General features: G+C 45.1%; 2 protein-coding genes and 1 long non-coding RNA gene across 8 annotated transcripts in view; 2 read left to right on the top strand and 1 right to left on the bottom strand.

Annotated features, from left to right (window-relative positions):
• The window catches only part of ABCC5 (ATP binding cassette subfamily C member 5), a 45,315-nt gene extending 29,880 nt beyond the window's left edge, over nucleotides 1–15,435 (top strand). For all 5 annotated transcript variants that reach the window (XM_083441850.1, XM_083441851.1, XM_083441852.1 and 2 more), the window contains 15 exons: nucleotides 214–357; nucleotides 554–656; nucleotides 1,122–1,306; nucleotides 2,449–2,595; nucleotides 3,668–3,797; nucleotides 4,828–4,981; nucleotides 5,097–5,225; nucleotides 5,395–5,581; nucleotides 6,645–6,734; nucleotides 7,799–7,988; nucleotides 9,389–9,548; nucleotides 10,727–10,805; nucleotides 11,711–11,824; nucleotides 13,177–13,341; nucleotides 13,806–15,435. In XM_083441850.1, coding sequence (XP_083297976.1) covers nucleotides 214–357; nucleotides 554–656; nucleotides 1,122–1,306; nucleotides 2,449–2,595; nucleotides 3,668–3,797; nucleotides 4,828–4,981; nucleotides 5,097–5,225; nucleotides 5,395–5,581; nucleotides 6,645–6,734; nucleotides 7,799–7,988; nucleotides 9,389–9,548; nucleotides 10,727–10,805; nucleotides 11,711–11,824; nucleotides 13,177–13,341; nucleotides 13,806–13,907 — 2,079 coding nt within the window. In that variant the 3' untranslated portion in view covers nucleotides 13,908–15,435. The remainder of the gene's footprint in view (nucleotides 1–213; nucleotides 358–553; nucleotides 657–1,121; nucleotides 1,307–2,448; nucleotides 2,596–3,667; nucleotides 3,798–4,827; nucleotides 4,982–5,096; nucleotides 5,226–5,394; nucleotides 5,582–6,644; nucleotides 6,735–7,798; nucleotides 7,989–9,388; nucleotides 9,549–10,726; nucleotides 10,806–11,710; nucleotides 11,825–13,176; nucleotides 13,342–13,805) is intronic.
• On the bottom strand, nucleotides 13,981–17,787 carry LOC310678489. Its single transcript, XR_014511770.1, has 2 exons — nucleotides 16,808–17,787; nucleotides 13,981–15,396 (listed from the first exon to the last, which is right to left on the bottom strand). It is a non-coding gene; the product is annotated as an uncharacterized lncRNA (long non-coding RNA).
• Nucleotides 17,788–17,809: 22 nt separating this feature from the next.
• The window catches only part of RNPEPL1 (arginyl aminopeptidase like 1), a 30,537-nt gene continuing 21,466 nt past the window's right edge, over nucleotides 17,810–26,880 (top strand). The window contains exons 1-2 of one of the 2 annotated variants that reach the window (XM_083442042.1): nucleotides 17,810–19,082; nucleotides 26,035–26,175. In XM_083442042.1, the coding sequence (XP_083298168.1) occupies nucleotides 18,054–19,082; nucleotides 26,035–26,175 (1,170 nt within the window). In that variant the 5' untranslated portion in view covers nucleotides 17,810–18,053. The remainder of the gene's footprint in view (nucleotides 19,083–26,034; nucleotides 26,176–26,880) is intronic. The other variant, XM_083442041.1, reaches the window with a different exon arrangement.

Raw genomic sequence — 26,880 nt, 5'->3', positions numbered from 1 at the left:
GTAACGATGTTCTTCAGTAAAGCTGACTAGACACAGTTTCAGGATAAACAGATGGAAGTACTGTTTGGTGTAATTGTAATTAAACCTATATTATTGGGCTAGTTGCTTCATGGTATTGTGATAACCCATTAACAGGGAGGGGGAAATGAAAAAGGAATTTGGGCATAGCAACCTCACACAGTAATAATTCTCTCCCTGTGGTTGGCCTTGTAGTATCTTGTGGATTGTGACGAAGTGATCTTCATGAAAGAGGGTTGTGTCACTGAGAGGGGAAGCCATGAGGATCTGATGAATTTGAATGGTGACTATGCAACCATTTTTAATAACCTGCAACTGGGAGAGACTCCACACATTGAGGTATCTGTTACTACCTTTTCTTATGCTTGCAAGCCATTTGTTGCAGCTCTCATGGAAAGTGACTAGTCATTGGTTTTTTTCTTGTGGATAGAGGAAGTTTCTACTGAGAACCGTCTCTGCAATTATCTTTGTTGAATGTGCTGTTTCGGAGTTAAAATAGGTTGTGTCCAATTCCCCCCATTTGTTTCCCCCCCAGATTAATTTAAAGAAAACCACAAACAATTCATTGAAACGGCACCCAGATAAAGGCACCAAAACAGGATCTGTGAAGAAAGAGAAAGCAGTCAAGAAGGAAGAAGGTACCGTTTTCCACCCAGAAATGCATACAAACTTACTTCTGCTCAAATGGAACTCTGGCTTAAAGTGATCTAGTCCATGAGTGTATTCTGTATGGATTTAGTACATTCCAGATGGTTTTCAATACAGCTGACAACCTGGTTTAGGTGTGGATAACCCATCTTGCCCTTTGGCATTTGAAGCTTTAAGTTCTTGTGTGCCACAGAGATGCTGGTTAATCATTAAAACACAGCATCTGGACAGAGAAGTTTGTGTTACACTTGTAAACTTTCATTGAGTGATGTTTTGTTTTATATCTATTTGTTTTATAAATATATGTCATGCATAGATAGGGAAATCTGTATAAGGAGGATGCTGCAACATTCACAGTGCAGATAGCAGTCTCTGGGTCTTTTCTTGTTAGTCTGCTCACTTCTTGCTTCTCTGTCTCTTCCCCCACCCTCCTTCTGTGTATGTGTGTGTTTTAGGTCAACTCATGCAGCTGGAAGAGAAAGGCAAAGGTTCTGTCCCTTGGTCAGTTTATGGCGTCTATATCCAAGCAGCTGGAGGCCCCATTGCTTTTATCATCATCATGGCTCTCTTTATATTGAATGTGGGCAGCACTGCATTCAGCAATTGGTGGCTGAGTTACTGGATCAAGCAAGGCAGTGGGGTAAGAGCCAACAATATATTTGATTTGCTAGTGGATTAAGACGAGACTGTCTTCATGGGATCACATGGTCTCTGCAGTCCTTTTAGCTGTAAATGCCAGGCTAGATCCTGCAAGGTATTTGCTCTCCCACAGAACTACAGGCCCATCTGCAAATCCTTCCATAACAAGGGTGAGAACCAGTCAGACAGCAGCTCTGCTAAAACACCATCCTGTCAGTCAGTGGATCACAAATACCTGTCGTTTATAAAGTGTTTTCAGACATTCTGAGCACTTTACATACATTGTCTTGTTGCAGTACAGTCAAACCTCAGTTGTCGAACATAATCCGTTCCATAATCCTGTTTGGCTTCCGAAATGTTTCACAACCGAGGCGCGGCTTCCAGTTGGTTGCAAGAGCTTCCTTCACTCAAGCGGAAGCTGTGTTGGACATTCGGCTTCCAAAAAATGTTCTAAAACTGGAGCATTTACTTCTGGGTTTTTGGCATTCGAGAGCCAAAACATTCCAAAATGGAGGCATTTGGGAGCCAAGGTTTGACTGTACTTAACTCTTGAAGGGTAGGTCTATGATATTATACCCACATGACCTTGTGGGTTGTTGATATTTACAAGAAGAAGCAAGTAAACTCTTTGGGAGACGGGGTAGTTAAAGCTTATAGCAATCATATGCAAAATGAGCTTAGAGAGCTAGTAATCAAAACTGTTAATAACTATTTCTAGGGAGGCTTTGATACTGGAGCAGAACCAGGTGGCTGAGAGACAGCGTCTGTTGGTCCAGTATCTAGAAAGAGCTAGGAAAAAGAATGGAGAATGACAGATCTGTAAGTGCAATAATGTATACAAGGGAAAGTTTTTTTCCAAGATAATTGTCAGCCAAAATAACTTTTATCTCAGAGGGAGCGTGGCCTTATATTGTTGCAAGAACAAACTTGTGAGCCTGATTTAATGGTTTAATTAAATAATTGCTTTGATGTTAAAGTGCATATTTAGCTGTATTATCCTGGACTTCCAGAAGGACTCTAAAAATTCCACCAGCAGAGTTTCATTCGTAGAAATATAGAAATTCAAGGCTAATACAAAGTTTGGTCAACTGACTGTGAAACAGGGCAGATCTATATACTGTGTATGTTCTTGATTTTTAATAGAACGCTACTCTCATGTTGGGAAATGAAACGGTTGTGAGCAGCAGTATGAAGGACAACCCACATATGCATTACTACGCTGGCATCTATGCGCTCTCAATGGGTATCATGCTGATTCTGAAGGTTGTGCGTGGCGTCGTCTTTGTCAAGGTATGTGTATGTCTTCAGAGGCAGGAACAGAATGGCTTCTTTTTTCGTTTTGTGCAGCAGAGCCCAAAGCCAGCTTCACTGAGGTGAGCCAGCTTTGTGTCGTATCGCAGAGGAATATTCCTTCATTTCCTTTTGGCACCTGCCTGTCAACCCATGATGTGTCAGGTGACTCAGATTCAAGGGAAAGAATTGGAAGCACACTCATACTGGGCTACAAATGGAGATCCCTGCTGAAAATGGGATTTGCAGCCACAGCTGATTGGTGCTGGGCTTCCTAATCTGCTTTCGGCTGGGTTTCATTCCACTCTGGAGTTCCTGAGCCCAGAGGATCCCAGCAGGGTTTGTAGCCACCAACTGCCAACTTGACTTTGTCCAGGATTGCCTGTGCTTGGGAGCTGCTCTTGAGTGCAGCAAGCAGTCCCAGCAAGGTTGGCATTTGGTGGAAGATTTAAAGAGTATTGAATACAAGCCCCACTTTCCAAGGAAACATTGGATGCATACTTTAAGGTTCCCAGTTGTTCATTTTGAGCTGCGTCTGCACCCGATTTTGCATACAATGTCAGGTGTGGAGCAGGTGACTTGGGGAAAATAGACTTGCAAGCCAAATGAGAACCCTGTTTGGCTTACCCATGGACTGAAGATTCTCCCTCCCCCCCTCTGTCCAGTTGCCACCACCCTAGTTTGAGTCATCCCAGATATCACTTAGAAAGCATTCCCAGGGCTCTCTGCACAGTCTAGCTTTTTCTTTTGGAACCTTCTCTTCTTGCATTGTGAGGAAGGTAAGGAAGGATGCTTGCTTGTGGTTGCAATAGCCTAGCTTCTTCTTTTGAAAGGAGCTGGTGGGAAAGATATTGAGAGATGTTCTGTGAATCTCCATTTTGAAGTCTGTCAGCCAGGGATGGGAATCTGTTCTTCCAGATGTTCTTAGACCAACTCCCATGAGCCCCAGGCAGGTCAGGGATGCTAGGAGTTCATCTACATCTGAAGAACTGTAGGTTCTTCAGCCTAGTTTTAAGTGCATATACCAGATATCTTTGTCTAATTCCATAAACTTCCTTTATTTCCATTTCAGGGGACATTGCGAGCCTCCTCCAGGCTCCATGATGAGCTCTTCCGACGGATTCTTCGCAGCCCTATGAAATTTTTTGATACAACTCCTGCAGGGCGAATTCTTAATAGGTTCTCCAAAGACATGGATGAAGGTAATTGGTCTCTCTTAATGACCTATACTTGGTCTCTGTAAGTGACCTGTTCGGACTAACTGGTAACTGTGGAAAGGATGTGTTTTTGCCAGGGCTACCTCTTCTGGTGGCAAGCTTTCTATGTGTAGATTCTTTTTTTAAAAAATTGGCTGACATTCAAGCATGTAACCCATAACCATTTGGAAAATAAATATACAAGAATAACTGCCAATTTGAAGTGGTGTGGTTCCAATAAGACTGTACCACATGCTTTTTTTTAGCATGTTGAAACATCCCCCCCGCCAGATGTTATGGAAACTTTAAAAAATGCATGTAAAATATGAAACATATCTATGACGGGTGGGGCAGAGTAACATCTTTTATTTATTTGTTAAATTTATACCCACTCTCTGCCTCCCAAAGCAGCCCAGGGAAAGTCCTTACTGACTTTTTCTAGTATGAAAACTAGTGAGGTTTTTAAAATTATTTTTTATTAAATTTTCAATTTTGCAATTCCGAATAAACATTTTACAAACGCTAAAATATCCAGTGACTTCCCTTCTTCTCTTTCCATGGTTCATTTTGCATATACATCCCTGCATATTTTACTATAACCATTCAAATCAGTTTTCCACTTTTACATCCATCAATTATTTTTTTTTACTCTATTGAATTTATCTTAAAGCTGCCAGCATTTTCGGCTGTAAACAGTTATTTTCCATATATTCCATATATATAGTAAGGTTTTTTTTCCAAATGCATATAGATGAAAGGGGAGTGCATGGCTCCAAATGAAGATGTGGGTTAGGGTTTTTCCTAAAGTGGCAGGTTGGTTTCTGTAGCTGAACAAGCCTAGTTGTAGATATGGTGACAGCCAGAATTAGAGTTCTGGATAGATATGGCCTGGGTTGGAAGAATATGGTGGTAAGTTTCTGTTTCCTAGGTAGAAGTGAGACCTGAATTTCTGAAGGAGAGCTTTTACCAGATCAGAACTCTTTTTGTGTTCAGTCTCCTATGTGAAGACTGCCATCTCCGTCTATTTTTTTTCCAGTTGATGTTCGCCTGCCATTTCAAGCGGAAATGTTCATACAGAACGTCATCCTGGTGTTCTTCTGTGTGGGAGTGATCTCTGGTGTCTTTCCATGGTTCCTGATGGCAGTTGGGCCCCTTGTCGTCCTTTTTATAGTGCTGCATGTTGTATCGAGGTAAACGCAACCGTTGTTCAGGGATTCTGCAGTCATGTTCCCCCAGACAGGTGACACAAGTAGTTTGCAGGGCCAGATATCTCGCCCTTCCAATTTGATTCTTTTCTTTCTGCAGAGTCTTCATTCGGGAGCTGAAGCGTCTGGACAACATTACACAGTCCCCGTTCCTCTCCCACATCACATCAAGCATTCAAGGCCTCTCTACGATCCATGCCTACAATAAAGGGCAGGAATTTCTGCGCAGGTTATTGCTCTACTTCTCTGAAACACAGTATTTGCATGTTACTGGACTCTATATATACTGACTGCTGTCATTTGACTGCAGTCAATTTTTGGTGAAATTTCGCTGCATTTTAAACAAAGGTAAGCTACCTAGAATCCTACTAATATCTCTCTCATCATTTTCCTTTTAGATATCAAGAACTGCTGGATGACAATCAATCGCCCTTCTACTTGTTCAGCTGTGCAATGCGCTGGCTCGCTGTCAGACTGGATATTGTTAGCATTGCCCTCATTACAACCACTGGCCTAATGATTGTTCTCATGCACGGCCAGATCTCGCCTGCCTATGCTGGGCTGGCCATCTCCTATGCTGTTCAGGTAATGGCTTCCCTTCTGAAGTTTTCAAATTTGCATTTGAATCTTTGAACTCCAGGTGTAAGTAGAAACGCCATTCTTGTTCAGTATCAAAAATATATTGTTTCACCATATCTATAATAAAAGCTACAAACTAGTCACCCTGCTTTGCCTCCAGCCCACAGCCATTGGCTGGATTGCTGTGATATTACATAATACCATGGAGCTTTTTTTCTTTTTTTGCATTTATGTTAAGGGTGACTCAGAAACCACAATTAATTCAGAATTTGGCTGCAAGACTGGTGACTGAGAGTGGCCACTGGGACCATATAACACTGGTCCTAAAAGACCTACATTGGCTCCCAGTATGTTTCCAAGCACAATTCAAAGTGTTGGTGCTGACATTTAAAGCCCTAAACGACCTTGGCCCAGTATAGAAGTGAAGTTACAGGGAACCAAGCAGAGGGCCTTCTTGGTGGTGGCACCAGCCCTGTGGAACACTGTCCTGTCAGATGTCAAGGAGATAAATAACACTGCAACTTTTAGAAGACACCTGAAGGCAGTCCAGTATAAGGAAATCATTAATGTTTGATGTTTACTTGGAAAGCTAAATTCACAAATGATTCCAGGGGAAGAAGATTTAAATTAAGATGAGAAATCATAACCACTAGTCTGTGTTCAGAAGCTGTTTTTAATTTTTAAAAGTAAATAGTGTTTTTCATTTTAAAATACCATTAGATTTGGATAGAAAAGACACCTTTGTGGTCAATTAATTCAATAGGCTACCAACACAGACTCTTATTACCTACAGATTAATAGGACAACAGGAGGAAAGAGTAGGAATCTAGAATGAAATTGCTATCTTTGAGGTTTCAAATCACTTTCTTTAGGTTAAATCTAAGAGCCTCTTATACTTCTCATGTCGTTCTTCTACTGTTCTGGCAATAGTTCCGATTCCATATTGGTTCCTTGCATATCACTACTCAGATTAATCTAAAATGTTTATCACCAGTCCTTAGAAGCATTCTCTTTTAAAATGCATTTATTTATTTTTTAAAGATAACATCCTTGTCTGTTTTGTCATCAGCTCACAGGGTTGTTCCAGTTCACAGTCAGACTAGCTTCAGAGACAGAGGCCCGCTTCACCTCAGTGGAGAGGATTGACCACTATATCAAGGTACTCAAAATATTTTTCTATTGCTTTTACTGGTCTTAGATGACCTCTCTATAGAAAAGTCCCTCCAGCCATTTAACTGAGCTCTATACTGGCTTAATTTTTACATGTATGCATATAACACTTTGTCTTGATTTATTCTGTATCATTTGACTGCATTAATTTTCTTTTCTTTTAGGAAATTTCATTAAGAAGCATTAATGAAAAACATATTTTAAAAATTGGCTTAATTTGACACGTTGTGACATGAGCTTAATCTTGTGGGTGGCATGATCATAAAAATGTGGAGGATTGTTATTTAAATGAAATCACTTTACTTTGCACTGTGTTGGCACAGAGTAACTCTTGTACAATATTGGCAACTGAACTCCAGGAAAAACACTTGTCAAAATAAAGAAAGAAGAAATGTTCTGAGTTGTGAAGGGGATGAAATCTTGTGATGGTGACTTTTCCCATCCATTTCAGGAAGTGTCTGAAATCTCCACTGGGAGGAGGCACCCCCTCAGTTTTGGGAGCTGTCAAAGCTGAATCTGCTCTCAAAAATAAAATTTGGTAGTACAGCAGCAATACTCAACAGAGAGCTGAGAAAAGAGTTTGACAGAAGGTCACCTCTGTGTCCTAGATTTATTTCCTGCATTGACAATATTTATCCCCAAAAGTTTATGTAGTCATAATCCATCTAGTTTATGCAATGAGGAGGGGTGAGAGAGAATTCTCTGGGAAACCAATACCTTGGGCAATGGCTGTAACTGAGACAGGTCTTTGCTCCAGAAGCTTCTGACACTTTTGTTCCCAAATTGGATGTAAGAGGAGCTGTCCCATCATCATGGGGTATTTTCCTTCCATGACTGAAGATTTGAGGGAAAGAGTGCCTTGATCTCAGTAAAAATGCTTCGAGGTCAGGAGCTGACCCATCTCTCCCCTGCATGATGTGTCAGTTTCTGTTGAATCTTGCTTGTGTTGAAGAGTCAGTTACCAGCTGTAGTCTCTTATGAGAACATATTCCTGGGGCCACTGTTCTCAGCTGACACCTGACCTTTTTTTTTTATCCTCTGCAACTTTCTAAGACACTTTCTCTGGAGGCTCCAGCTCGGATTAAGAACAAGGCTCCCCCTCCAGACTGGCCCCAGGAAGGAGAAGTCATCTTTGAAAATGCAGAAATGCGGTATCGGGAGAACTTGCCGCTTGTCCTCAAGAAAGTGTCCTTCACCATCAAACCCAAGGAAAAGATTGGCATTGTGGGAAGGACAGGGTCAGGTAAGGACATATCTAGGCAACACTCCAGGAAGCTAAAATCCAGCCCCATGTATCTTTGTGAAAATGCTGCCATCAGTAGCAATGAAAGCTGACTGGAGCCACCTAGTGGCTTATGTGTCTGGTTATTTCTGAAGAAGAACACCCTGCACATTGGCAACTATATGCACCTGCACAATTGACACACCCACTACAATAAAACTTGATGGTTTGGCTTCATTTAGTCCCGTTGGCCCAATCCTGCGGAATGCTCTGCCAGGAGAGATTCAGCAGGCACCTTTTGTGCCAACTTCTAAACGCCTTTTGAAAACCTTTCATTTCTGCCAGGCCTATGCAGGCAGTAAAGAGCACATCCTTCCAAAATGGTTTGCTGATGTTTCTTTTTGTCTTTCTAATGCTTTTAATTGTATGTTTGTATTGTTTTAAATGACTTGGGTATATATTAAGATATAGCAGTATAGAAATATTTTTTAATAAATAAATACAGTGGTACCTCGTGTTACGTACTGTCCCCCTTACGAATGCTGCGGATTACGTGCTCTGCTAACCCAGAAGAAGAAGAAGAAGAAGAGTTTGGATTTGATATCCCGCCTTTCACTCCCTTTAAGGAGTCTCAAAGCGGCTCACATTCTCCTTTCCCTTCCTCCCCCACAACAAACACTCTGTGAGGTGAGTGGGGCTGAGAGACTTCAAAGAAGTGTGACTGGCCCAAGGTCACCCAGCAGCTGCATGTGGAGGAGCGGAGACGCAAACCCGGTTCCCCAGATTACGAGACTACCTTTCTTAACCACTATATCACACTACTCCCAGAAGTAGATGCCCCTTGTTGCAACATTTGCCCGGGATGCGAGCGGAAGTTGTGCTCCGGTGGCACGGCAGCAGCGGGAGGCGCCATTAGAGAAAGCGCACCTCATGTTACGAGCGGTTTCCTTTTGCGAATGGACCTCCGGAACAGATTAAGTATGTAACTCAAGGTACCACTGTATAAATAGAGTGGCTTCTGGGTTCCTCCCAGGAATATGGCTTTTTCTCTGGTCAGAGTTGTTTTTATTATAGTCTTTTGGCTCCTTCACTCTCAGAATTGCAGTCAGAGGTAGCTACAGAACCTGCATTTTATTATTCTCCTCTCCTTGTCCCATTTCACTTTTATATTATGTCTATTGAATTATAAGCCATGATGTTAAGCTGTGAACTGCTTGAAAGGTGGAATCTAAATATATTAGGCAAATTTTAAAAAGTAACTTTTGGCTGCTAAAAGGCTGACATGGCATCTCTAATTTTAACCATTCATGGAGTGAGTTTTTAATGTATTTGCTTCTGTCTGTTGTCTGGACTTGGACCATGACTGTGTGTTACAGAAGTCACCAGTTAACCCTTAATTCTTCCTTGCTTTCCCACCCCAGGGAAGTCCTCTCTAGGAATGGCTCTCTTCCGCTTGGTTGAACTGTCAGGAGGCTGCATTAAAATTGATGGAGTGAAAATCAATGACATTGGCTTAGCAGATCTCCGGAGCAAGCTGTCCATAATTCCTCAAGAGCCTGTGTTGTTCAGTGGTACCGTGAGGTTAGTTTCACCCATAGCCAAAGAGGTAGAAAAGAGCTTGCATCTTTCTCTCCCTCACCTGCCACCCTTCAAGTGAAATTGCCTTAGCCACAATAGAAAAGGGAGTTCCATTGCCCTGGGACATGGAGCAGTGATTCACTGCTGCTGTCTACTTCCACTGTCCCCATTTTGTTCCTTTTGTAAGGCAAAAGGGAATTGAATTAAGTATCTTAGTGCTGCTTAAATATTGACTCGATCTTCCTCAACGTGTTGCCTTCTTGATGTTGTTGGACTCCAAAATCCCATCAGCCCCATGCAGCTCATGGTCAGGGATGATGGGAGCTGTAGTCCGGCAGCAGCCAGAGGATACCAGGTTGGGAAAAGTTGGTTTAAGTATTCTGTGATAAATGGTTGCCATTGCGACTAACCCCCAGTTCAAGGGCTTCTCCCCCATCCCATCCTCAGGTATCACTGATTTGGGGGGTGGGAGCTGATTATAATAATACCGTAGACCCAGCAGTGGGTTGGGCAGAGCCCAGCACTCTTATGAGGGATGCAGATTTCCCCTCTTCCCTGTCACCCAGTTGATAAGTCCCACTCCACAGTTAATCTGTGTTTTTCAACCGAGGAGGGGGGTTGCGTGGCTCGCTCTGTGTGTAACTGTATATGGTGGCCACACCCACAATTGTCCTCTGTGGTGCAATGGGTCAGTGTGTCAGGCTGTTAACCAGAAGGTTGGTGGTTTGAGCCCACCCAGGGACGGCTGAGGACAGTATTCCTGCATTGCAGGGATTGGACTTGATTGACCCCCCAGGGTCCCTTCCAACTCTAGTTCTACAGCCCCTGGAGGGTTGGCCTTCAGGCCAATATAGGTTCGCCACCTCTGCTCTAGATACTTGTTATTGGGAGCGCGCCTTAGTTTTACCTAACCTGCGTGAACAAATATGGTTCAGTCTTATGGACTTCTAAGCCTGTGGTGCTGGCTGCAGAAAGTCACAAAAACATGTCCGCTTAGTATGGCATTAGAGCGTTGGGCAAAGTGGCTGGTTTGGAGCAATTCATCTTTGATTTTGGCTTCCTTGAGGTTGTCTTTTGAAGATGGCCTGATTTCCATGGTGCTTGTGTCTTGGTGGGTGCTTACATGTCTTTTGAGAGGAGAATTGGTGATCCTATCCTGTTACACTCTTTCCCTCCTCTAGATATAACTTGGATCCTTTCACACAGTACAGTGAAGAGCAAATCTGGGATGCTTTGGAGAGGACTCACATGAAGGACTGTGTAAGTAAGGGGATTGGTGACAGGGTTGGGGGTTCTTTAGCAGCCCAAGTGCAGCACCTTGGCCATGTAAGATGGTTGCCAGTGTCACCACGGTCCCATTTGCATGAGACAAAAGTTTTTCTAGCAAGCAATCATCATCATCATCAACATCATCATAAATTTCTTATTTATACCCCACCCATCTGGGTACCCTTGGTCATTCCTTTAGGCATAGAGCATTTGGATAGGATTGACTGAAACAAGTCCTTTATCTTCTTTTGTAAAAGGGAAAAAAATGCACGGAAAGCTAATAAGGTGCAAATTATCTGGCTTGAAGTTAAGCACATTTGTTAACTGGTCACATACCCTTGCTGGCTCTGTTTTTTAGAGTGAGGCCTGGCTCATATAAACAACTGGAAAATTAGGAGAAGGATAAAGGAGACTTGCACAGATGTGCAATGATGCACATAATGGGGGTCAGCATAACCCATCTGGATAACAGCTTCAAAGGCACACATATGCATACAATTTGTACATGGTTTCCAAGATCACTGCCGACCTGCGCGCTTACAGGGTCAGAGATCATTACTCACTTTTGAGTAAAAGTGATTCAGATGCTTTAAATTAATAAAGCACCTTGCCAGATGAATTCTTGTGCACACTGTTGACTGAGGTAGAGTTCTTCCTTGGTGATGCTGTGTGAATCTGGTGTGGTCCATGCTGGAGGTTTCTAAAAATCAGAGGAGAATGCTTACTTTTAATCTTGGATCTGTGTGTCGTGCTCCTTGCATGAGAGGTGCTTGGACTCTTGTGACACACTTCGTTTTTTCTCATAACCGGTTGTGGTGCCCCTGGAAAACACTGTTGTGCTGCAACAGTGCCAGACCACAGCATTGATCCATCTCTATTCCCTTGTTCTGGTTCAGATTTCTCAGATGCCCATGAAACTTGAATCCGAAGTGATGGAAAATGGCGAGAATTTCTCTGTCGGGGAGAGGCAGTTGCTTTGTATTGCCAGGGCATTACTGCGCCGTTGTAAGGTGAGCTGGTGTGTAGAAGACAAAGACCATATGTATTTGGCATATTATCTTCTTCCCTAAGAAAAGCTTGTTCCAATATCAGGATTAAAGCAACAGTCAACTGGCTACCACATCTTTTACTGTAGATAATTTTCCAGAATGCTGTCTTTGTTCAGAGTACACATGTCGGCTTCATCCTCTGATCCCAAAAGTGAAACCTGTTTAGCTTTCTGCATTTTACTCTCTGCTTCCTTGTATCCTCTGCCTCCTTGCTTGGTCTATCCTCATCTGCACAGGCAGAAGAGTGCATACAGTTTCAGCTCCTTTCCTGTTACTCTACTAGGGCAATTTTCTACTGTGATGCACATTGCATGCACATGTTGGATTTAAAAAGAAGGAAACAATAAAAGCCAGCATATGTTTGAAGTTTTTGGCAGTCCCGTTTTTTTTAACCATTATCCACCATTTATTCTGACAGTATCAATCTGCTGTTGGGGTCCAGCAGACTCCTAGCTGGACACAAAATGTATTGTGGTACACTGGGCCCCACAATATCAACTTAATTTTTTGTAGTGAAGAAGAACGTACAGAGAGAACATCCTGTAATGTTTTTTTTGTGGGGGCAAACAGGCCTGTGCCTTGTGCCTAGGGAAAAGATCCAAGCCACCAATTAGGCAGTCATTTATGGGCTATTAGAAGGACCTAGACGAAAAGCAGAAGAGGGAGCAAACAGAAACTTTAAATGCATAGGTGAAATACTAGTCATAGTAAATAATAGAAGGGGTCCAATGTATCCCAACAGCCTAATAGGCTTCCTCCTCCTAATCCCCCCAGCTAAGGTGGTGTTTCAAGTTTGCACTATTTTTTGTGTTGAAAGAGCCAGCGCAAAGCAGAATTCAGCCTCCTTAGGGTTAAGACCCTGTTGGGTGACCAAGATGGTGCCTTCTTTATGCTGTTGGACTTCCAACTCCCCGTCAGCTAACATGTTCAATGTTCAGAGATGATGAGAGTTGCAGTTCAGGAACACCTGGTGAACCCGGTGGATTCTTTGAGTCCTTTCATAGTGGGCTGTTCCCTGGGGCAGAGCAGGAGGACTCCTGACAACTAAGGTCTATGGATTCCCACCATGAGAGCCATCTCCCTGTGACTACTCTCTCTGTTTAGTCTCCCTCCCTCACCTAGGAAAAGTACTTTATTTCTTCTCTTCGCTTATTTGTCTATTTGTACTTACTTTCCTACTTGCACTTTGGTTTTCTTGGCAGCTTCTGTCAGGACTTTGTTTTGTTTTGTTACATTTTTGGTCCTTCTTGGGAGCACTGAGAGAGGTATATGTCTCTATTTTTAACAACGTTCATGTTACGCTTTCTATTCAGATCTTGATCTTGGATGAAGCAACAGCTGCCATGGACACAGAGACTGATTTGCTGATCCAGGAGACTATCAGGGAGGCATTTGCAGACTGCACAATGCTGACAATTGCTCACCGCCTGCATACGGTTCTGGGCTCTGATCGGATCATGGTTCTGATGCAAGGGCAGGTGAGCAAGAAATGAACCTTTCCCCCCCGCCCCCTACGCAGAAGATCACACAGAACTAGTGTTCTCAAGCCGTTGCAATGAGCCCCTCTTCAACCCGGGACAGAATTGTGCAATGCTTACATAATTAGGAGAGATCTCAGGTCTGGTTTAAATGTTAAAACCTCTGAGCTATTCAGCAATGAAACACACTGCCTTAAAGAGGTGGTTTGATATTCTTCATTGGAGACTTTTAAGGAAAATCTGAACAGGTTCTTTGTTGGGGTGCTTTAAAACTTGTTTTTGAAAGCTTCAGTGTGGGGCTGATGGGTGCTATAGTCAAAACACATGGAGGGCACTAGGTTGAGGAAGGCTGGACTGCTTTAATGTTGCCGTGTTATTCAATGTTACTCCTTTTGGTAAATGAAAGGTTTAATGGTATACATTCCATGTATCTCTAATGGTCTCCCCCTTAATTTTTGTTTTAGGTGATGGAATTTGATACTCCATCGGTTCTCCTGTCCAATGAGAACTCTCGCTTCTATGCCATGTTTGCTGCTGCAGAAAATAAGATTGCTGTCAAGGGCTAAAATTCAGGGCAATGTCACTTTAATCGGGAGGGTAACAGTTTCTGCCTGTGGCAGGAACTCCTCTGTCTTCATGTTCTCCAAGCAGATTATTGCCTTTTCATCTTTTAATTTTTAGCATTGTGGGTCACGATTCAGTTCTTTTCTAAAAAGTACTGTAAGGAGGGTTCTTTATGGTTTTTATTATGGTATTTATTCCATATTCTTGTTACTAGTTTTTTGCTATTAAATGCACTCTACAAAATGGCTCAGGGAGCCATGATTATAAATTTATCAAGAGGCCTATATTGAAGCTTTATACATGTAGCTATATCTATACAGAATTCTGTACATAGCCTATATTTACAGTGGAAATGTAAGCTGTTTATTTTATATTAAAATGAGCGCTGTGTTAATACCAGTGCATATTCTTTTCTATCATTTTTGTACAGTTTTACGGTACTGGGAACCTGGCTTTTTCCAGGCTGCGTTAGACCCCATTTCGTCTTCTGCAGTCTGTTTTCTCTTAGCGCTGGAATTTCCCAGATCTCTGGATGGAAGTGGGCTTTTGCCCTTGTCTCCTCCTGTGTCCTGTTGTCACTGTCCTTCACAGAGGAGAGATGGGTTCTGTTGATGTGGCTTGGTTTCATCAGACCCATCATGCTCTTTGGCACATTGCTAGGGCACATGGAAGTAGTGGCAGCTGTTTCCCATAACACGCCTGCAGTGGGGGTCAGGTTTCTTTGTGTCTCTTGTGAGATTCATAAATGAGCTTTGTCAGTAGCAAGAGAGGAAGAACCACACATTAGCATTAGATACCTTTAAAGAAAAAACTCATTGCCACTTGCTCTGGTGCAATAAAGGGAATGTGAATACACATTCTCTATCAGCAGAGTTTGGTTTATATTTTATAGAAAGGAAATGCAAACTGCTTCTGCTTTGCTGAGCGCATCCATCCATCATTAATGAACTACAGCAATTAACCACCATCAGATTGATACCCTGGTGCTGTCTGCAAAAGTTTTCAAAGTGGCCTCTGCTGAATTATAGATCTAGTGATCTAAATACGCTAATACTTCACTTGGGAAGCTTTTCAGATACTTGGGTGTTTGTAACAATTAATTCTTTGCCCTACTCTGTCTGCGTGCAAGCTTTTTATTTTCTGCATATTTGTTACTATAATTATCCCTCCCACCACCACCACCACTGCAATTTTTAGCAGGCTCCTGCTGATCAGGGTTTAACACTGGTGTAGGAAATTTTATTTTCTTACTGTAAAGAGACCTACCTCAGGTGCTGAGTCCTGTGTGGTACATTACCATGGTTACTGTACGCCATCCCTGTTGTCTGGGGCCAGTAGCCCAGGTGGGCATGGTCAGTCTTGTAATAGCTGTGATTTTAAAATTGGTCAGCGTTGCATGTCTTTTTTCCCCCCTCCTTTTTTTTCCCTTTGGTCCAGTCGGACATTTTATAGCCTTAGCATGTTTGCAAATTGTCTTGTTGAGACAGAAATCTGAAAAAGTGAATAAAAACTATTTTGGGCTTTGTAAAACTTGTGTGTGTGTTCTATTATTTGGGCCGTGGTGGGTATCTTCCCAGCAATAAAGTACATGGAGTTTGCCCTGCTGCTGCTACTTGGTGCCAGCAGTGGGGTTTTTTTTTAAAAGGGGGTACTCAAGGGTACGCAGTATAGGCACCTCTTTTTTGTTGTTGTTAAAAAGTGTGATACTTACTCTAACAACCTCATGGTGAGTACTGGCACCTATTTTTTTTGGGGGGGGGGGAGCACTGGGTGTCAGCTACATGAACAAATCAACATCCCTAGTACATCAAGCTGAAGCTCTTTCTTCAGAAGCACTGACAGCATCCCAACTGCAGTGCAAAGCAGTAAATGGGACACAAAGCTACATCCCTTCTGCAGAGGTGTAAGGAAGAGCCAGTGTCTCTTTGCGGCTAAAGTATTTGACTCTAGGAGTGGGAGACCCAGATTTAAGGACTCTGTGCTCCAAACTGCACCATGCAGCTCATCGGGAGAGTGGGCCAGTCCCTTGTCTCTCAACCTAATCTGCTTCACAAGGCTAAAAGGGAGGGGAGGGGAGAACCCTAGAACTACTTAAGGAAAGGTGGGGCACAAATGTAATCAAATGCATTTGTAGTTTTAAAGAAAGCAATGCTGGGACAGGGGTAAGTAACATCACTGTACAGTGGTATCTCGGGTTACAAACACCTTGGGTTCTGACTCTGCTAACCTGGAAGTAGTACCTTGGGTTTAGAGCTTTGCCCTAGGATGAGAACAGCAAGAGGCCCCATTAGCTAAAGTGGTACCTCAGGTTAAGAACGGTTTCAGGTTAAGAATGGACCTCCGGAATGAATTAAGTTCGTAACCAGAGGTATCAATGTATATGGTAAGAAGGACAGTTGCTTCTGTTGGCTCTGCAAAAATAATAATCTGTTCCATGCCAGGATGGAAGGTGCCCTTGCAGTTAAGAATCAAGCTTTATTTCTATGCTAACTGGTTAACAGCATGGTTTGAGAAAGCAAATTATCACAGGAGTAAGGAAGCCGAGCAGCTGTATGCATGTCTACTCAGGAGTAGGGTTCACTGAGTTAAGTGGGAACTACTCACCACAAGTCATTTAGGGAATCCGCTCCTCCAATCCAGAGCTGAGGAGAGGCAAAGATATGATAGCTTTATTTGCCTCCTCACCTGCCAGGTGGTTGGGGGCATATGCTATTGGGTGCCTTTGAACAGCACCCAACACTCCTGCGCCACCTCAACTTTCCCAAGGGGAAGGCTGGAAAGGGCAAGAAAAGAGTGTGCACTTGATGCCATGAGCTAGGTGAAATTTGGCCAGGGGATGGATCCAGCACACAAGCAGCCCTGCCTACTCCGTGTTAAAACAATTGTTGAAGGAATTTTTTACCACAGGGCTCTTATAAATACTGCTTTCAGCAGAACATCAGCTTGCTTCTTGGCAAATATCTCTTGACAACTGAAATAATAACAAAAACAAGGAAAAAGTCATTCAAGCTGGTTTCCTTTATTAGATGATTCATTATTGTAATTGAACACTTCAAAAAAAATCCAGCTTTGTGGATGTTTGGTCATTTTTTGCTCTTGATTTTAGTGGGTGCAAATCTTTACAGATAATGGCTTGTATCCAATATTAGCCCTACCCAGTGTGGTCCCATTGAAATGAATGGCCATGACTTATTCAGGACCAGCAATTTCAGTAGGTCTGCTCTTTATAATCTGGATGCAACACACTGATTTGTAGCGTCCTGAGATTAGATAAAGGAGATAAAACTTATTAACAGGCATGCTGATTCAGTAGGCAAAATGATTTGCCTAAACGGTTCAGGGCCTAAGTACCAAAAGGACCACTTCTCCGCACAGGAAGTGACCCAGCCCTTGTGATCACCATCAGCTGAAAGGCAGGAGAGATGTGTGAATTTCCTCCCATGTTTACAATACAAAAATAGACCTGCATCACTTGCCCAGAGAAAAAAGTTTTGAGAACCCCTGTACTGTGGGAAAAGCTGCTCTGCCCAAAGAGTGTGTTTAACCTATTTTATGGATTTCAAACTTAAAATTAACGTCCGTGTGTGTGTGTATTTGAAACGGCCTTCCAACACACAATGCCCCAGAGCATGTGCAGAGTCTCTTCTGCTTGGCTTTCTTTTTCAGTGCAACGCGTCGAGTACCCAAAGAAGAGAAAACGAAATAATTAGCCTGGGGGAAATATATTAAGGGTCCTTTGCCGGGTCGACCCGAATCCTCTCCGTGGCCGTCCACACGGCGAGGCCCCGGCCTCCGCTCCTCCTCCTCCTCTCCCTTCCCCCCTGCTGGCCGCTGCTGGCCTCCTCCTGGCCCCGAGCCGCCTCCCGCTTCCCTCGGGCGCCTCCCGGCGGCCGACGGCCCCGCACCCTCGGCGAGGCGCCGCACGCGAGCCCGGCAGCCAGTCAGCCCGTCCGTCAGGCAGCCAGGCCCCGGCGCTGGGCAGGGCCAGGCCGGGCCGGGCCGAGCCTCTTCCTGGCGCTGCCGAGCGGCCTGCGCGAGCCTCCCGCCGCTGCCGCGCCGCCGCCGCCTCCCGCCCATGGATTTCACATAGCCGCCGCCTGGGCCGCCCGCCGCCGCGCGCGCCTCTCTCCGCCCGGCGCCCTCCGCCCATGGCGGCCTCGGAGAGCCCCCCGGACGTGGCCTCGGCCTCCAGCTCCTCGCTCTTCCGCCTCCGGCACCTCCGCCTGGGGCTGCACTTGCGGCCCGACGCCCGCGCCTTGGCCGGCTGCTCGGTGCTGGAGCTGTGCGCCCGGCGGGGACGCCGAACCGGCGGCAGCGGCAGCCAGAGCCGCCGGCAGGCCCTGGTGCTGGACGCGCACCCGGCCTTGCGGGTCGCCTCGGTCGCCTTCCGGCCTTCCCCGGCCGGCGGCGGACGCTGCGGCTTCGTCTTCCCCGACGCCGCCTCGCCGGGCAGCGCGGAGAGCCGGGGCGGCGGCGGCGGCGGGGATGGCGCCCCGAGGTGCCCCGCCTGGGACCCCGCTCCCGCCTCCTCCTCTTCCTCCTCCTCCTCTTCCTCGGAGCTGTCCGGCCCGGAGAGGAGCGACCCGGCCCCCGGGCGCCTCTTGACCCGCTGCCCTTCCCCGCCCACGGGGTGCCCCTCTCCCACGCCCCTCTCGGACCCCCACCCACACTGCCCGCTCAGCACCCCCAGCGCACTTTCGGCCTTGGGGCCGCCCCTGGCCCCTGAGCTGGCGGGCCCCGGGCCCCCGGCAGACCCCCTGGCCGCCCACCGCTGCCACCACAGCTGCCCGGTGGCAGGGCCCCCCGACTTCCTGGTTTCACCAGACTGCCCCCTTGCCCCTGGCTCTCAGGATGGGACCCCTCTGCCGGACCCCGAGGGTGCCCTGAGGGGCGCAGCGGCTGCCCCCCACTCTCCCCTCGCTGCCCCGGCCAGCCCCATCAACCACTTTTCGTGCTCCTTTTCCGACTTTCCTCTCGTGCCTGGCGTGCCCCCTCCACCCATTCCCACCTTCCCCGACGACCCCGCGCCGGCCTCAGTGGCCCCTTGCCCGCTATTCTTCAGGGTGGACCCCTTCACGGACTACGGTTCGGCCCTCACCATCTCCTTACCTTCTTCCCTGGAGCCTCACCAGCCCTTCCAGGTCATCATCCGCTACACCACCATTGATGCACCCGCTGTAAGTGCTCCTTTCTCTGCGCAACCCCAAAGATTGTGTTTTGGGGTGGGTGGGTGGTGCTCGTGGGGGCATTTTAGGGGATAACTTGCAGTGGGGGTGATGGTCATGGAGGCTGTGCAGATCTGGAGCTGATTGCCCTTTGACAGCAGCTCAGCTGGAGTACGGAAGATGCTGCAAGGTCTAAGAGGATACCAGCGTGGTTAAACAACAGAGTCAAGGAAGTTATAAAGGCCAGTTTTGTTTAAGGAAACTGAAGCCTTATCCAGGTGACGGGAACAAGAAAAAGAAAGCAGATTATTGCAAAAGAAATGCAAACTGACAGTAAGGGATGCAGAAAAATAACTTGAGCGACAAGTTGCTAAAAAGAATAAAAAATAAATGCATTTAAATACATTACAAGTGGGGAACTTTGCCACAGTGGTAGCTACACCATTAGATGGGGAAAACCTGTTAGATGTAGAAAACCAGAACAATTGATGTATGTCCCAGAGCAGGGACAGGAAACTGGTCTACCATATATAATTAGATTATGACTTCAGCCATTCTTGGCCATTGGCCTTCTGGTTGGGGCTGATGGGAGTTGGAGGCCAACAGAATTTGGAGAGCCATAAAGGTTCCTCCTCTTAATTCAGGAAGATACCCTCCTGAAGAGATCCAGCACTGCTGCCTGGACCCTTGTGGAAGCGGTGAGTGTTTCCTAGAATGCATTCTAGCATCCTACGCAACAGGCAAGGGTTTTGTGGCAGGCAAAAATATGTGAAAAGACTTCTCTGATGTTTACCTCCAAATCCATCACGTTAGCTGCCATGCCACATTGGTCTGCATCAAACGTAATGGGGCTGACCCAAGAACAAATGATTAATAAAGTTCATTTGCTCCTTTCCCCTCTGCTTCCCTCATCCTCTTGTGCACCCAACTGTATTGGAGATTTCTGGTTTCTTAACCACAGTTTCCTGTGACATCTGAGCTGGAAAACTGGTCTGAAGGCTCCCTTCATATCAGAATATCAAACCAGGACCAATGAGCCCTTAATGCACAGCTTCCCAGTTTGGATACCATATGCAACTGGTTTAAGATATTGGAAAGTCTCCTCTGCAAGTAGGCATGTGGGACAGGTGGGGGTAGGGATCCACTTGAATCCCCCCTCCTCTCCAACCAGCGATCGTTTGCTCTTGATCTGTTACAGGTCACCTTGTGACAGCTGCTAACACTGCCTTATCCTTTCCAATGAACGTGGCATTTGTAATGAACTCAACTCCCCCCACCCCAAAGACTTAACAGGTGTCTGATAATAACTTGCATGCATAACAAAACATCTTCATGGAATAACATTTTTTTTAAATGTTGCCTCCGCTCCCTATTTCTCTATCCTCTTTATTATATAGGCTATTATATCACTTCCAGAAGATGTTCAGAGTTTGATTCTTGCCACATTCTTTCTAGAAGGTAGGGTCAGAATTGGGGAACAGCTGTCAAGGACACTCTTGGATGGTACCATCACAAGGCTTCTGTCAAGAAAACAGCTATGTGCCAGTTAAGTCAAGGAGACTGAGATTTGGAATAGGAGCCATTCCCTCTCCCCAGAGAATCCTGGATACCCTGTGAGGGGAGTTTAGAGATCTCCCTGCACAGAATTTTCAGCACACTCATGAAACCAGAATTTAAAGGATTCTTTAAAAAAGTTTTTAAAAGTTTGCCAGGGGCAAACAGGACTGGTGTTGGTAACTAGTTGCCAGTTCCCCAAGACAATTTGCAACGATGCGATATGAGCAGTTTCAGTAAGCAATTGGCTTACGTTTCACTACACCCCAAAATAAGCTTTGGGGTATGCTGTATATCTCTGTGACTTTCCCATTTTAGATCCTCAAGACCCTCAATAATTCTTCCCTATCAAGCCATTGATTTTGTGCAGTGCTTTTTAACACATGGTAATCCTACTTGCGTAAGGGACGCGGGTGGCGCTGTGGGTTAAAGCCTCAGTGCCTAGGGCTTGCCGATCGAAAGGTCGGCAGTTTGAATCCCCGCGGCGGGGTGCGCTCCCGTCGTTTGGTCCCAGCGCCTGCCAACCTAGCAGTTCGAAAGCACCCCTGGGTGCAAGTAGATAAATAGGGACCTCTTACTAGCGGGAAGGTAAACAGCGTTTCCGTGTGTGGCTCTGGCTCGCCAGAGCAGCGATGTCACGCTGGCCACGTGACCCGGAAGTGTCTTCGGACAGCGCTGGCCCATGGCCTCTTTGAGTGAGATGGGCGCACAACCCTAGAGTCTGTCAAGACTGGCCCGTACGGGCAGGGGTACCTTTACCTTTTAATCCTACTTGCAAATAAGGCGTTGGAGCTGTGCACTCCAAACAAAGCTTTGGGCTACCATAATAAGTCTTATACCTGCAGCTCCAGGGGAGTATCTTCTGTGAGACACTCCTAGCACTGCAGCCACCCAGTGCTTTGATTTGGCTCAGGATACTGAGAAGTGTATTTCCTCCATTCCATTTATGATCAGTATATAAGGGGAAATGGATAAAGAGCTGGGGGTGTGGACCCAACAGATGTGGACCACACAAAATCACACACTGGTACAACCAGGAGACTGTTGCTTTTGAATCGCCACAGCAATGCTTCATTTTGGTGCAAGACACCGTCACACATGCTGGGCTGTGCCCACACCAATAATGGCCAACATATATGAAAATATGGAGCTGGGGTTATGCAAGCAAGAGACTATTGCCTTTTAGTCACCCTAACGTATCTGCTACAAGAGACGGCAGCTCCTATGTAAATAATAGCCAATAAAAAGAAGAAGAAGGAACTTGACAGTCCCTTCCATCAAAATGAAATAGTCTTATTGATATCATAGAATTATAGAGTTCGAAGTGTCCTCTAATTCAACCCCCAAAGCTTAGTGCCAGATGTACAACCCCAGTTCCTGGATCATTTCTGCATGCATTGGCAATTATTAGTGTGGATCCAATGCTCTTGACTGCTGGGCTGGGTGCAGTGCTAGAGCACCCTGAAGGTGACAGTCTTCTGGTTGGGTAAGTATGATTTGTGGTGGCCCCAAGCCTATTGTGGGCTGTGCAGCTCCAGTTCCTTACTTGTATATTTATTTGCAAAGATTTGCATGGGGCAGCATGGCCAACAGTGTCTTTTGCAAAAAGAAAGAGTTGAGTTGGAAATAATGCTAGGGCAGTCCGAAAGTGGTAGTCTCTTGGTTTTGTGGGGTGCACAATCCCAGTTTCTTACTCATTTCCACATATATCAGGCAGTTCTCGATGTAGATCTAGTATACTTTTCGGTGAATTGCTCAGAAATGACACCAGGTGGACACAATGTTCTGGTGTCTCATAGATACCACTCTTCTGGAGGTGGGTGTGTGGTATATGATGCCCCAAAGCTTAATTTGGGGTGTGCACTCCCAGTTCCTTATTAATTTCTGCATATACTGCCATGAGAGCAATGTGGCAAACAAAACATGGGGCTGGACACAGTTCTAGAGTGTCTCAAAGGGAACAGTCTCCGGACCATGTGGCCTAAGGCTCTTTGAGGGTTGCACAGCTATAATTCCCTTTTTTATTTTTACATACTTTGGTGATTCGTTGCACAGGGCCAGCACTCTCCATAGCATCGCGCACCACAACAAAGCACTGGGTCTTATACAATGCCGAGGCTAACTCTTGAGGCTGTTCCCTCCCCTCCCTGGGATGACAAAGTCTGTTGCCTTTGGCCATCATCCTTTTTTGTGCTGGAATTTATTTGCTCCTTCCCATCTGTTTGAAATCAACTGCTGGACAATATAGTATTTACTTAGATTTCCCCATCCTTATTTCAACTCCTCAGGGCCTTTCCATTCCCTCTTCACCCTGCTTGATAGGTGAGGTCGAGAAAATAGGGCTTTAACCCACTTAGGAGCAGCTATCCATAAATGGTTGGTATTTTTCGCTTAAATCTTTTTCTGTCTCTTTGTGATAATCGGACAATTGAACTTCTTATCTTTACTGCTGTGTGCTTTTCATGACAATGGAACAAGCCATGCTTGTCCACCAGGTTCTAAAAAGAGGGCAGTGGAAAGGCCTTTTCTCTGTGCTGCCTCTTGGAAGGTTGCCCGTGGTCAAGACAGCTGGAGACCTCTGTGCCATTTCGTTCGAAATGTTGACACAGCTCTGGATTAATTTCCTTCTGTTTCTCTGCACTCCTCCCTTGCTGTTCTTTCCAAGTGAACAAGGCACACATTTTATGAGCGTTTCATTTCTCCTTGTGCTGTTTGGCGTAAAGCACAGATTTGTAGGAGGGCTTGAACTGTCTTTACTGTAAAAGTCCATATATATATATAAAAAATCGTCTTGTAGCCTTGGGATTGAAACGTTTTGGAACTAGCTAGATGCTCACTAAATGAATGGCATGCTTGAATCTCTCCATCCTGTTTAGAGCTTGGAATTTTAAAAAATAGGGAGAGGGCGAAGAGAGGGGATTGGTCAGCTGGCTGCCGATGTCACAGCTGGCCCAACATGCAGCTATTATTGAGGGCCAAGAGAGAGAGAGGGTTGGTCTAGTATAGGGGTGTCTGTATCTGGAGCCTGGGCAACCTAGTTTGGGATGACTCCTGGATTATTTCTTCCAACGGAAAGATTAATCATTGAATCAGAAAAAGAATGTAAAATGTAGTGTGTTTTTGACCATGCATAATTCCTTTGATGCCAAGTCCATGATGTGGCTGCCAGCAGGCTTGGTTCTGGAAGCCGAGGGATAGCAGCAGCCTTTTCAGTACTTTCCCTCTGCTGATCTGTGGTGTGCGGATAAGTGAGGAAACTCTTACTGTTCCCCTGGGTTTCTGATTAAGAGCAGGAATATAGTCAGATTCTCTGCACCACTTGGCAGGGTAGGACCAGGCTGCCAGCTGACTGCATGCACACTGTGGAAAGTTACCAACCTGGTCCTCTCCGGATGTTTGGAACTACAATTCTCAGCACCTCCAGCAGTCTAGCTATCTGCTTTGCATGCTGAAGGTCTCAGGTTCAGTTGCTGGCATCTCCAGGTATGGCCTGGAACATCCCCTGCTTGAAACCCTTTATAGCTGCTGCCAGTCAGTGTGGGCAGAACTGAGCAAGGTGGACCAGTGGCCTGGTTCACTATGAGGTAGCTTCCTTTGTAATAATTTTGTTGAATTTTCAAAAGTTGGACATATATACTTCAATACATAATAATTTTAACTTTTCTCAACTTCCCGCCCCATTTTCCATTGTGTTTCAGTCCCCCGCTTGCTGCACAATACCTTTTTATACCAATATATCAATACTATATTCTCTAATTCCTTCTGTTTCTCACATTTCAGATCCTGCTTGCGAGTTCATCAAACTATAATATTTCCTGAGATAGTCTAAAAAGGGCTTCCATTATTAGTATAAGAGAGCTTTTCCTATGTTCTTGTGCTGGTGGGAGTTATAGTTGAACCACTCTGAGATCTATGGGTGTGGGGCAGTATACAAATTTAATAAATAAAAATAATAAATAATAGTCCAAACATCTGGACGGCAGAAGCAAAGGTTAAGTTACCACGTGGCTAAGGACCATCTGGATTCACTGTGAGCAGGGCTTGCTGTTTATGTAGAAATTAGGCATATAAGTAAGTCCTGCTGCTGTTTTTGGCATTGCATTTTAATTCTGTTTCTAATGGCACTTGTACACATTGTGATGCTGCCAGTGCAGGTTAGTCCAGTGCGGTGGATTCCAGTTATGGTAAGGTCAGGTGAGCCAGGGTTGCTGAGAAGAACAATCACATGGGGGGAAACCCCATGCAATTACACAGAGAAGTTATTTCTTTGCTATAAATCAAGCATAGAGAGACGTGCTATTATTCTGGTTTGTGAAATCAGAGCAGATGCATGGCACCAGGGAGAAAATAAAACGGAAAACCTTCAAGCACGCATGATGGGAAAGTGTGGGACAAAGAAGCCTGTTCGGAAGAAACCAGCCAGCCCTTGACTTGTTGATGCCCTCTGAATATACATTTTTATTTATAAAGCTTACTGTCACTTTTTGATAGAATGCCTGAAGTCATGAATCAAACATTTAAAACAAAATACCTGTTACAAACAGAACAATACTTCAAAACTAGCAGCAGCAATGTGGAATTGACACCAGCTTGGGCATCTGTCAGTGTTATTTTAAACACCTTTCCTGAACAAAAATTGATGCTTGAGCTTGCTGGCAAAAAGCATGCAGAGATAGCATTAGGTATGTTTCCTCAAGGCAGTTGAGTTTGGTAGAGCAAAGAATTGGTGATCTGAAGTGGTGATGAGGTACGTCTGGGAGGAGCCATTCCTTCTGGTGTGTTAAGTAGTAGTGGTACGGACTGGCTAAGTACCGTATTTTTTGCTCTATAAGACTCACTTTTTCCCTCCTAAAAAGTAAGGGGAAATGTGTGTGCGTCTTATGAAGCGGATGCAGGCTGCGCAGCTATCTCAGAAGCCAGAACAGCAAGAGGGATCGCTGCTTTCGCTGCGCAGCGATCCCTCTTGCTATTCTGGCTTCTGGGATTCAGAATATTTTTTTTCTTGTTTTCCTTCTCCAAAAACTAGGTGCGTCTTATGGTCTGTTGCGTCTTATAGAGTGAAAAATATGGTAATTAACTATTAAAAATTAGACAGCTTTCAACATGGATAAACTGCAATGGTTTCTTTGCCTTCCTCTCCTGGTTCACTTTCATACAGGGCATTTGGTTGGTCCTCCACTACGGTTGTGCCAATGTAGAAAAGGACACAGTCTGGCTTACTCATGGACAGACACGGAGTGGGGTATTTGCCAGCTTGTCTGCCTCCCTCTCCTCTTCCCTCATGAGTGATGTGTGCAGTTTAATAAAATGAAACTCGTCTCACTCTTTTAAAAAATACTCTCTGCTCCCTTATGGCCGTTGCTTTTATTACTGTCATTTCTCACACATTCCTTCTTGTTGCTTCCATTAGATCTGGTGGCTGGATCCCGAGCTGACCTACGGCAACGCCAAGCCATTCGTCTTCACGCAAGGCCATTCCGTGTGTAACCGCTCCTTCTTCCCCTGTTTTGACACGCCAGCTGTGAAATGTACTTACTCCGCCATCGTCAAGGTAGGAGGAAGCCTGTAACAAACCACCGTTTCCTTAGGGAGGAGAAACAGCTGTTCAGGTTGCTGTGCTCTGTGAAATGTTGGGATCTGTCTGAACAGACCTGCTCGGGGAAAAAGTTTGGTGCTTTCCCTTATACCATATTAATACTTCTGGGATGGGTGTTTGGCTAACAACTTTTCCTTTATCTGCTGGGTCTGTTGCCAGAAGGCCATGTGCAGGTAGGCAGTCAGGTTCTAAGCATCCCCCCCCTTCCCAAAGAACTCTGGTTCTTTTTCTTCTTTTTTTTAAAAAGCAAGAGTACATGCTGATGCTCTCTTAAGGCATAACTAATTTGCATTAAATGCTTTTGAGTATTAACACTGGCTCACAAATGTAGCTGCCCGACATTCAAATTGAAGTCTGATTCAGCATCCTTTTTGAAAGGCTGACAATACTGGTCCATGAGAAACTGGCTAGTTGGTATATTAGTGGATCACAGTCTCCCCTTCTTCTCACCCCAGGCTAGGGCAGAGACATCTTGCTTCAACTGATACTGCTCACACCTCTTGAATATCCTTCCTAGAAAAAGCTGTCCAGCTGTCTAATCTCTTGTTGTTGTTATCTCAGATGCCAGAGGGTTGGCAGGAAGGATTTCCCAATGGTATGAGCTGGGGCTTTAGTGCCCTTTACTGCTCTTTTGACCTACCAGTGACTAGCAGAGCATCA

Source organism: Podarcis tiliguerta (assembly GCF_965153285.1).
Source record: "Podarcis tiliguerta genome assembly, chromosome: 5".
Lineage (NCBI taxonomy): Eukaryota > Metazoa > Chordata > Lepidosauria > Squamata > Lacertidae > Podarcis > Podarcis tiliguerta.
Note: the sequence above shows the minus strand (reverse complement) of the source record. Positions and strands in the feature narration are given on the sequence as shown.